This window comes from Myzus persicae, unplaced genomic scaffold (assembly GCF_001856785.1).
Source record: "Myzus persicae strain clone G006 unplaced genomic scaffold, MPER_G0061.0, whole genome shotgun sequence".
In the NCBI taxonomy this organism is placed as follows: domain Eukaryota; kingdom Metazoa; phylum Arthropoda; class Insecta; order Hemiptera; family Aphididae; genus Myzus; species Myzus persicae.
In genome coordinates this window covers 484,836-497,243 of record NW_019101319.1, presented here as the reverse complement: position 1 = coordinate 497,243, position 12,408 = coordinate 484,836, and the positions used below count along the sequence as shown (strand labels likewise).

At 29.6% G+C, this 12,408-nt stretch overlaps 1 protein-coding gene across 4 annotated transcripts; it reads right to left on the bottom strand.

Annotated features, from left to right (window-relative positions):
• Positions 1-2,111: 2,111 nt before the first annotated feature.
• LOC111028634 (thioredoxin, mitochondrial) lies at positions 2,112-4,499 on the bottom strand. Of its 4 annotated transcripts, XM_022307363.1 has the most exons (4): positions 4,401-4,492; positions 4,044-4,099; positions 3,236-3,441; positions 2,112-3,154 (listed from the first exon to the last, which is right to left on the bottom strand). In XM_022307363.1, the coding sequence occupies exon 4, from the start codon at positions 2,996-2,998 to the stop codon at positions 2,585-2,587; it is 414 nt and encodes a 137-aa protein (XP_022163055.1). In that variant the 5' UTR covers positions 2,999-3,154; positions 3,236-3,441; positions 4,044-4,099; positions 4,401-4,492; the 3' UTR covers positions 2,112-2,584. The 4 variants fall into 4 exon arrangements, with proteins under 4 accessions (XP_022163055.1, XP_022163057.1, XP_022163054.1 ...); XM_022307365.1 differs by lacking the exon at positions 4,044-4,099 and having other exon boundaries at positions 4,477-4,499; XM_022307362.1 differs by having other exon boundaries at positions 4,044-4,468.
• Between the last annotated feature and the right edge of the window lie 7,909 nt (positions 4,500-12,408).

Sequence of the window (12,408 nt, the reverse complement as noted above, 5' to 3'; positions counted from 1 at the left end):
TGAAAACAATAAAATATGTTTAAATTATAATAATTTAGAGCAAAACATTGAAATTATTTCTAATAGTTTTGAATCTGAAAACTCAGATATTTATCATGACCACGAAGTATCAATAGCTAGGACAAACATGCATGATACAAATATAACAGAGAGTATTTATGCAAATAACAATCAAAAATATGAATTAGCATCAATAAATTATCTGGAACATTATTTTACAAATAAAGGTATTATTGTACACAGATTAAATGTACCATTCGAATTGGCTGATAAATCAATATCTTATGATTTAAAATACAAGTTGTATACAGATACTATAATATCCCTGATTGGTCGTGATCCATTTAAAAATATAAAATATGAGACTATTACAAATGTAAGTCTAAAAACAAATAAAAAAGAATCAAGCACAACAAGAAAGATAAATAGAAAGATAAAAATAACATCAAACAAGTTGAATATGATGAAGGAACAGTGGAAAAGAGATATTAACAAAACTCTAAAATGGGAGAAGAAACAAGAATATAGAAATTCAGTAAAGATTTATAATTTTTTAAGCACAATTATTTTGCCAAAACTTTTGAAAGAAGTTTCCCCAGTTAATAATAGAGGCTCAAATTTCCCAGAAAAAACATTGAATAAAACCAAATTATCCAATACACAAACGGATGGGAATATTAATCATAATATTTTAATCACTAAATCAATTTAAATATTATGGACATGACTATTCATATAAAAAACAATTCATGATAGTCACCGTGATACAATTTGTGATTCTTAAATTAGAAATTTAGAAATGCATACTTGACTAAATCGTAATATATGACTATTTATACTGTTATTAATAAAATGTAACAAATATTCTTATTTTTACATTTAGAAGATCAAAAGTTAGTGACACTTCATTCAAACATTACAAGAGTTTGTTTTTACTGCATTAAAATATGTACCATTTATTATCTAAATAATATTAAAAATTGCAATGTTTTAAAAGTTAACTGAGACATATGTGGATGAAATAATCAATAAAACATTAGTACGGAAAAATGTTTGATTCTTAAATTTTAAGTGTCAGTGTGTATGAATAATGTTATTTTACATAACAAAACTCAATCGCATATAATAGAACTGATACTTAAAGCATATATACCCAAATACTCAATGATAATAATAACCTCTGGCAACGAATCGCAGTAAAAAAGTCCGGTACATATGTTTATGTAACAATATTTTAAAAAAAATCAATGATATTAATTAGGTACTTGGTACCATTACCATCATATACATGATATTATATTATGATGATTTCTCAGTCTAATTAAGTATTTACTATCTTAACTAAAAAAATCTGGTATATCTATCTATATAATAAATGTATAACAATTTAAAAAAAAAAAATTCAATAATTATAATGTTTATCTAATATTATGACTCATCCGTTTAATTAACTATTGTCGAAAAAAATAATATACCTATTTAAAAAAATTCTGGTACATATGAATGCATAACAATATTTAAAAGAATTTATTTAACCGATATATTTTGCTAATATCGGTACCTACAATATTATTTATTTATTTTGTCAGGTAAATCATTTAGTAATAATTTATATTAATACTAATTGAAAGTTTAACATCATATTTTTCCTTTTACCTAATTATATGTACCAGATTTTTTTTGCCTCAGTCTTTGTGATAGTATACATGTGGTTGCAGATTGGGTTCGATCACATCCCTCAATAAATGGTTTTTTTTTATATGCGGTCAGTGTTTCTAACAATTGGCCGTGCCTAAAAAAAATCACTTTACAGCGCTTATCTTAGCAAAATGCAAGCTTGGCAGTTATTGAAATAATAAAGTATTACTCTCAAGAGCATGACACTTGTTACGTACATACTCTACACCCATTTTTGCTGTCTTACAGGGAAGCCAGTCTCAGTAACCCATGGTTACTCTTTTAAAATTCTTAGCATAGTTGTTAATTACTTAAGCTACTAATGTTTCAAATACTTACAATTTTAGTAGGTATTGTAGTAGAAATATATAATACATATGAATAAAAAGTATTTTAATTATTTGGGTAAAAATTATAATAATTTAGAAAACACAAATTGGAAACAATTTTTAATTAGAATTCGGTATGTCTCACATTGTACCAATAGAGTGACTAATTAAAGTGGAATTATTTCAGTACTCTATAAAGTGTTACACAAGTAAATGCAATGTTTAAATTACTATATGAAAAAAAGAAAAAAAATATGGGGCTAATACATGTTTTTTGATATTTACATAAACACAAATTATTATTAAATATTTCAATAGAAATATAAAACAAATAACATAATAGTGACTAGAAAAACAGTACATGTCGAATATACTATGAATTATAAGCTGAATTTTAATGAAGTAACATTCAACTTTTTAATTAACTTTAGAAATAATTAGCATTTAAAAAATGAATGTCTTAAAACTGGTTTAAAAGCGGGCTAATAGTATACTACAATAAAAGTTATAATATATTATATACGTCACAATATAATGCTTTTATAGAATTATATAAATATATATGATTATCATTGTATCTATACTTCTTCAGGTTTAGACATTTTTTTCACCATTTCATTGATCATATCATTGTCAATGAGTCCAATAAATTTGTCAATGACATGGCCATCGCGAATGGCTAAAACAGCCGGAACTGCTTTTACCTCAAATGTATGAACCAAATCAGCATTTTTTTCAACATCCACTAATGCTAAATGTACAGATGGCGAGTCCCCAACCATCTTTTTTAACATTGGTGTTAATGTTAAACAAGGTTCACACCACTCTGCATGGAAGTTGACAATAACTGGAATATCACTTTTTAATACATTCTGAATAAAGTCTTCACTGCCACATACTGTAAATGATTTACGATAGACACGACCAACTGACATTGATCGTTTAGTTGTTTGGTGGACTCTTTCTAAACAACGAAATCGGTTGAAGGACATTGTTTATGTTATAGTTTATAGTACCCAAGATTTAAGTTGAGGCACAGTCTTGCGACTCATAACATGTGAAGAGAACAATGATGCTAATCCTATTGCTGTACTTATAGACAGTATACTCAGAGTGGCTAAACGCCAAACAAACAGTGGATCTACAATCTAAAAATGTATAAAAACGATTTATATTAAATAATATGTATAAATAAAATATAAACTAAATATATCTTGAATGATTCATACCTTAATATCTGGTTTAGCTTTAGATGTTTCTACTGAACTGCGAGGTATTGAAAGCAATATAATTGTTATAAAAACTGTAAATACCAAAACAATTGGTCCAATACTATGACGTGTTCGAAGGGACAGAAGACACAATATAAAAGATGACGACCAAAGTCCAATTAAAATAATAGCACCTATGCCAATTGTTGCAGAAGACATCTGACCTTTAAAAAATAAATATTTATGTTAATGCAATATAAAATAATCAAGTCTAAATGTATAGCCATTTAAAGCTAATTAGTTTGTCAATTATTAGCTTATGCCCAATTACTCTATTATTAGAAGTTTGGAAATCTGTAGCTCTGTAGCTGTGATCGAGTATTATTGGCTGAGAGGAATGAAAGTATAGCAATGCACCTATTCCCGTAGGCTGTAGGCTATTCTGAACAACCGTTTGGTATGGTTTGAATCAAATATTGGCCAAACTATGTAAACTATAAAGTCAGCTGCACTGAATCTCTTCAAATTTATTTCAAGAAGTTATGGGTAAGAGTTAAATTGGTAATTAAATCTTTTAAATAGCATGTAATAATAAAAAGTATTTTGTAGTGTAATCAATATATTTATCATAAATAATGATATGGGTAAACGTAATCATTGTAACACAAATTCAAGCATTAACTTAAATGTGTACTTAAGATAAAAACGATTTAAACAATATAACATCAAATATTAATATTACCTAATTAATTCATTCATTATCTAACATATTATATGCATACCTTTATAAATATTGTTTAATGATCTTTATTAAACTTTTCCTTACCTGATGTTTTGTTATCATTTTAATCACATTAAATAACTTTAAACCATAGTGTGCACCTGTTAAAATAAATAATATATTTGTGTATAATTTCAGACTACAGGAAAAAATGTGAAAATTTACATTTGGTTTTAAGTTCACCAAGACTATAAGACAAATAAGAAATTAAACCATTAAAATAATATTATAAAATTAGTTTACTTGATTATAAAATAAACAAATAGATAGGTAATATGTTAAACGTTCAACTTCTTTAATAATGGTTTAATATCTTAGATCTTAAAATCTTATCTAGCAAATAGTAAATACCAAATGGTAGATACAAATAGTAATAACTAATAAGTAATAACACCGAAATACCAAAAAATATATCAATTAAGACGTAACTTCTTTTATATGTAGTAATCAGTAAATGTAAATTGTAAAAACTACTTACTAAATAATGTCACTAGAATAAAATATATAGAAATAAATATAATCATTAATTACCACAGGTTATCAAGTTATCGATCAGCTGTTTTATGGTTTATGTTTACACTAAGCGAATGGCCTAGTTCTCTAAAAATATTTTTGCTCCAATGCACATTACTCCCAATTTTGGACAAAAGTACATTGGGATAGAAATAATAATTAATTATTATACAATGTGTCCCGGGGCGAAGTGACCGGCCGCTGTCATATGAAAGTATACCTAAAATGACGAAGAAATAACCTTTAAAGTGGGGGTCTAACTCTTTTTTTTTTTTGAGTTATGGGAAATTTAAGTTTTTTTAAACTAAACCAAAACTATCACGGATTTTTTTTATCAAAAGTTGGGATTTTTAAAATTAAATCTCGTATTACTCAAAATAATTTAATATTTAGTATGGGTTATTTTGGTTGTGTATTATTCTACAGAATAATACCTAGAATACCTTATAAAATTGGTTTTCATATCTTTCATAATCGCAGAGTTATACGTTGTTAATGGTCACTAATCACTATCTTAGTTTTCTTAGAATCGAATATCGCTCGTTAATTAATCGTTAACCGTTTAATTTTATTTATTTCGGTAAATTTTAGTTAAATTGTCATTTTGTTTTCTTCGGTTCACTTAAGTTGTCGTGTCATCTGTACCTAGACCTGTTATTCAGTTAATAATTGTGTAAGTAAATTTGTAAAAAAGTTTCTAAATGCCAAGATTATTTGATTTGCTATTTGGTCAGATATGCATTTTGTGTATGGATTTTGTAATGGCACTGCTCGAGCCGCTGTGCAAGAGTATAGGCTCCGATATCCGGAAAGACCTGTTTTAGGATATCGATCGTTCATCGTTCATGGACACCTGGCAGAGTTTGGATTAGTACGAAATCGTAATGAACAAGGCGTAATGTTGGATGTAGAATTAGAAGAAGAAGTGTTGGGTATAATTACTAGGGATCCGACTACAAGTATCCGTCGCATATCTGCAAGGCTGGGTGTATCAAAGACCTCTGTATGGAGAATTTTGAAAAAAGAAGGCCTTCACCAATATCATTTTCGTCGATCTCACAATTTAATATTTGGGGATAGTGCAGCAAGATTAGTTTTTTGTACGTGGCTCCTTCGTGAACACAGAAGAACTGTGGATTTTTTGAAACATATTTTATGGACGGATGAAGCCACGTTTACCAGAATAGGTATAACTAATCACTGTAACGCACATATCTGGGCTGTTGAAAATCCCCATGTTCTATGTCTTACTACATTCCAATATCAATTTTCAATTAATGTTTGGGCTTGAATGATAGACGATTTAGTTATTGGACCATATGTTTTACCTAATCGGCTAAATCAAGATTCTTTTTTGGAATTTTTACGAGAGATATTGCCAGTACTCTTAGAAGATGCTAACCACTGACCACTTGCAACTCGCCAAGTAATGTGGTTTCAACTTGATGGCGCTCCTGCACATTTTGCTCGTTCAGTACGTCAATTTTTGAATACGCATTATCCACAATGGATTGGGCGTGAAGGTAGAATAGCTTGGCCACCACGATCTCCCGATCTAACGCCTTTAGATTTTTATTTGTGTGGATACATGAAACAGAAAGTTTATGCTGTTGTCATCGAGAGCCGTGAGCAATTATTGGACAGCATTGATATAGCAGCAGAAGAAATACGACAAAATCATGCTGAAATACAAAGGACTACACAGTGTTTCATTTAGAGCTCAAGCTTGTTTGCAATCAGGTGGGGAACACTTTGAAAATCGTATTAATTAATCAAATAAAGTATAAACATAACATTTATTTCCTTGTTATTTATTTATTATTTTTGTTAAACTACTTTATTTTCATTTAATTAAAAAAAAAAAATTGACTTATTACATTATTTATATCACCTCTAGTGAGTTTATGCCTAAGTTAGACTTGATGTTTAGTAAAATTATAAATTGCCAATAATTAAAATCACAAAAGACCTGTAATGTCTAGCTCCGTATAACTCTGCGATTATGAAAGATATGAAAACCAAACTTATAAGGTTTTCTAGGTATTATTCTGTAGAATAATACACACCCAAAATAACCCATACTAAATATTGAATTATTTTGAGTAATACGAGATTTAATTTTAAAAATTCCAACTTGATAAAAAAAATTTACTTTTTTCAATTTAATAATAATAATTTACATAAGTTTGGTTTAATTGCGTATGTCGGTTGAAAGGACAATTAAATAGCTTTAAAATAAAAAAAAAATTATGTTAAAATGTTGAAAAGTTTCTGAGTAACATAAAAAAATCCATGGTAGTTTTGGTTTGGTTTAAAAAAACTTAAATTGCCCATAACTTAAAAAAAAAAGAGTTAGACCTCCACTTTAAAGGTTATTTCTTCGTCATTTTAGGTATACTTTCATAAGGCGGTGGCCGGTCACTTCGCCCTGGGACACATTGTATACAAATATTATTGATATAATTGTCAATTAGTAACCAAAATATTTGAATAGTCTACGAATTAAGATATATTTAGTAGGTTAGGTACCTATATCAGGTATATTAGTGTATCTTAATTCATGGGCAGTGCCTGTGTCACTATTAGATGTTATAAAAGAATAAATCAACACACTAAATAATTGTGAAAAATTTGTGTGTGTGAATGAGTCAGCTCAAATAATTATAGTGACATGTAAAACAAATCTAGTATCTACAATTTTTTATTTAATGAAATTGAATTTATATTAGCAGACGGAACTTTCTCTTATTGTCCGAAACATTTTTATCAACAATATACCATCCACGGTGTTTTGTAAACAATACTATGTACCACTTGCTTTTTGTTTTTTACCATCGAAAACAAAAGACAATTATAAACAAATGTGGGAAACATTAAAAGATTTATGTTTAAATTATGCCAATAGTGTATTCCAGCCTTCACTCTTACTATTAGATTTTGAACTTGGAGTTCACATTGCTGCTAAAGAAGTATATCCTTTAATTATTATCAAAGCCTGTCGTTTCCATCTTGGTCAAGCATGGTACAGGAAAATCAGTTCTATTCCAATATTGAAAAAAAATTAAATTAAATTATATATTGAATTGTTTTTAATTTAATACTCAATTATTTTTTTAATCACAATAAAATACGTTTATTTTTTAATTGTCAATCAAATGTGCACACATTTGAACTAATGACCTTTCAAATTTCCCTGTTTAACAATAGAATAAATGTATGTGGTATGAACGGTGTAAAATGTGTGGTTATATGAACAGTTAGGTTGGGTTAGATTATGTATGAGAGAGAAATCCCCGAAAATCTATGCAAGAGATCTTTAACTTTAATCAATACCTACAGCTATATACACTTGTGTTATTTCTTGAGATATGAAAGAATTGACTAAAATATACTTGACCGACGAATGTATAGTTCATTATATAACACACAATATGTATAAGTATAATGTAAATAGGTATAAAATGTACACGTTCAAATTTAATTTTTGCCAATTTAAATCCCTTTTAAATAAATAAGAATAATAATCCCGTTTATCCACAAAACTTCTAGTCGATAACTCTAATAGGTTCGGCTCTGCGCTGATTATGAATCAGTAGGAGACGTTAGTTTATATATGTATTGAAAGATATATCATATAAGCACAATCTAAGTTTATAATTACTACAAAAATGAAAACAACTGTTCCCAGATAAAAAGTTGTGTAAAACAATGCAAGACAATAAGTAACCTGACACCACTTAATACGACTTACGGCGTTAAATTATTCGCATTATCGTTATTATTTTCATTACACAATTCATTTTTCCAAAACAAATTATACATAAAAACCCTCTCTGAGTCTAGACCTATTCATAAGTGAAACAACCTCGGTGAAAACTGTACTAAAATCCGTTTCGTACTCTTTGAGTTATGCGCGTACATACAAAAAAGATGGTTTTATTTTATATAGTAATTTATATAGTATTAGGTAATAACTAGCTAAAAAACCTCTTAACGAATCTTATCGGTCCGAATGGTTTCACGTGCAAATCTTCAACATTATATCTTATTGTTCAGCCTTCGAGTTTGTCAAATTTTAACTTAATTGTGAAACATCTAAATGACACCGACGCCAAATTCCACACCTTCAAACCCCGTCAATTTCGATCAGTCAGGTTTGTTATCAGAAACTTACACTTCTCTACCACTGAAAAAGATATTGTTTCTGCTCTATCAGAATTGGGACACTCTGTCGTACATGTTCAAAACATATCTGATAAAAACAAACGCCCCTTACCTCTATTTTTTATAGAAGTTTCTCAAGATGCAAACAATGTGGGTATCACAAAAATTTCGTCTTTACTTAACACTAAAGTCATTATAGAAAAACCGCACAAATAGAACCGCGGTCCTCCGCAGTGCCATAAATGCCAATCATATGGCCACACTCAAAATTATTGTTACCACATCGCTCGCTGCGTTAAATGCGGAGCAAATCATCACACCAAGGAATGTTCCAAAGATCGGAATTGCCCGGCAAAATGTGCCCTGTGCTCCGGGGACCACACCGCCAACTACAGGGGCTGCCCTGCTTTCATAAGCGCTCAAAAAAACTCAAGTCCTCTCAAGGCTTCTCCAACCAAAATTCCGGCGCTAAAATCTCATCCCAGACCAAAATCTTACGCTGAAGCCACCCGGTCCAAAGATTTTTCCACAGATAATTTTCCCGTCCTATTATCTAACTTTATAACCAACCTCAACTCTCTAATCAGTCCTCTAATTACTCTCCTCTCTTCAGTCCTACACACATTAATCCCCAAAACTTCCTTATCTCCATAGCTATTTCTGTAATAATTTTTCCTTACATAACATAATAGTAATGTATTTTATTTTATGTCTAAGACTTAACTTATTCCATAGTCCAATATTTATTACCTCATTAACTATATTATAATAATTTCTATTGTCGTTATCTGTAACTGCACATTTTATTGGGTTTTCGAACCATCATTATTTTATACAGCACTTATTATTTTGTATTGTATATCTTAATAATTATCTTGTTATATTTCAATAATTGTTGAGCTATCATAGTTACACTAAAAGCTAATAAAAAAAAAAAAAAAAAAACTAGCTAATTCCGTGCACTTTGTTGCCCGTTAAAAATGCCAACTCTATATGAGACTCGATGGTGATAATGCGAGCAGCATATTATGCCTACCTGCTGTGGATTGCGGACTCCGCTTGATGAGTACTTTATATAAATAATGTTTTATTTTTATTTTTATTGCGGACACGCGGATGAGCGGCTATAGCCTATAAGTTCAACTCGGCTACTTTGGTAGGCAATGTGCGAAAATTCAATTGTATGCATGCTTATACCTGATCTGCCCGATGAACCACTGCAGGCAACCAATAAACAAAAAATAATACCAATTTCTACTAAATATATTTATATTTCTCCTATAACGAATTGTAACCGTATATAAACAAATACTTTCTTCGTAAATCTTAAAATCCCTGTTTGAGCAACTCTCCGAGTCGGACTTATCGAGTCCAATTGTGAATCTAAACCATCCGGGGCGTCACCCAAACGCATACAAAAAAATTCATTCAAATCGGTCCAGCCGTTCAGTGACATACACACGTACAGTAGAATTATATATATATAAAGAAAGTATAGTATACCGAAACAGATAATATAATATCCGTGGTAATTGCCAACTAAGACAAAAACAGTGACGAGACGGCAATAATCGTGGGTATACGGTGTCTTAATAATATTTGAAACTAAAACAAATAAAATATAATTGCATGTATATTATTACTTATATTATACGACTTACTTTTATTTTTTTCATCTATTAACATAGGGCTCGTAAGTTCATGCACTAAAAATTGGCAAAATATGCATTAAAATAGTAGCACTAAAAAGTAAAAAGTTCAAAAATATGCATTTATAATATGCACTTACATTTTTAAATTATGCGCTCAAAATATGCATTATGTAAAAAATTCATGAGCAAATTTTAAAATAATAAAAATGTACTCATCGATTTTAAAAGTATTTTATTTTCCTTTTAATTTTTATACATTTAACAATCAAAATTAATAAAATGAATACTTGTGAAGTTCATATAATCATATGGATTTGTCATCTTTTTCAATTTTAATAAGGTAAGTCATTTTCTGTTGTCATTTGACATTTTCACAACTCCTACAATTAAACAACTCATCGGCGACTGGCGAGTGCAAGAAAACTACGTATGCTGTACCAATGTACAAAACTATCGATGCGGGTTGGTAAAAAACAGTGCACAGTGCACACGTCTGTACAGGTATCGTTTTGACGACGGACTTCATATGGCTAACATTGTTTCCGTGGTACTAAGTAAAACGCATAAAATCTAAATAGGGAAGTACTAGGATGGTCACGCGAAAATAAAAATAAATCAAAACACTATCATTCAGTGAATGGGAAAGTAAATAAGAAACAAGAAACTTTTCAAATATTTGTCTAAAAAATTGTTGTTATGAAATAATATAATATAAACTCTAAAAAAATATGCCAAATATGCCTTTACACACAAAACATGCAATAACATGCATTATTAAACTTTATATTATTAATACTATTGTTATGAAACGGATTTGTATCTCAGTTAACATGTTTTCCTGTGTAGCAAAAAAAAAAACATGCAGATGCATGAACTTACGAGTCCTGTATATAAATATTAGGTACCTACTAAGAAAAAATCCTGCATATTCTTACTCATCTAATCTTGCTACAGCAGTACAGAACATAGGTGTTGTTTTTTACAACATAAATATGGTATATTTTATTTCTATAGCTATAAATTATACTATTGCAGTAATGATTAACGAATAAGGAATATTACTATATACTTACACACTATAGGTATAAGCCATAAGGTATATAAGTATATAACATTATCTAATAATAGGTAAATACTTTCCTTATTTCTTTATCTTTTTGTTTTCCTATTCAACTATTCTTCTCTTTCTTTTCTTGCTATTGATTTTTTCTATATTGCTAACGGCTTAATCGTTTCCGTACTAAGAATAGGACATTGTCGCATTGAGAACAATAATAGGCACTTTTTATATCGGTACAATTGTGGTTAAAACTATGTTGAACTTACAAGTAGTATTTTATGATACAATTATTACAGCAATATAGTTCAACACTTGAAAAAAAACGTCTAAATACACAAGTAATTACACGCAAACTCAACAGTTGTATAACGAATATTTTATTCCGTAGTAAGAAACTAAGAAACAGTACTTATAATGTTCAAACTCCAAACGTGTCACGCCGGTTTTAAAATAAAGTAGGTCTTTTGTAGTTTTGTCTTTAAGTCTTCAAGTTCTCACGACATACCTACGATGTTCTATAAGAGCAGTTAATATTATTATTATTCAAATAAGAAAGGAAGAGTGCAAATTATACAATACCATAGACATATAAATATATTAATTTATTGTTGAATATAAATATCTGTGCAATTGACAAAATAATTATTTACATATTTTATTTTGTCATGACTCATTTCATGAACTATGAATCATATTATAATCAATTGACCTTGGATCGGTGTTAACAATTCATATTACAATTGCCAATTTCCAAGGGCGCGGCACCCGTTATCAGCACCACTGTCTTACTGAATTTGATGATAAATAGAAAAACCTTGGATTCAGTTCAGTGGTTATCAAGATCACCGCATGGCCGCAGTGCGTACACTGTACAATGCTCGTTGAACAACATGGCGGGCCAGTAGCTACACTGTCGCGCACGTTGGACATCCCTGCGCCGTTGCGATACGCGGTATTATTCATACTATTACTAGGTATAAGGTAAGGCACGAACGACATTATTTTCGTAACCAAACCATCA

What these genes read in the sequence shown, in the direction of transcription:
- LOC111028634 (XM_022307365.1), bottom strand. Translation starts at nt 2,998, where the DNA reads ATGTCCTTCAACCGATTTCGTTGTTTAGAAAGAGTCCACCAAACAACT.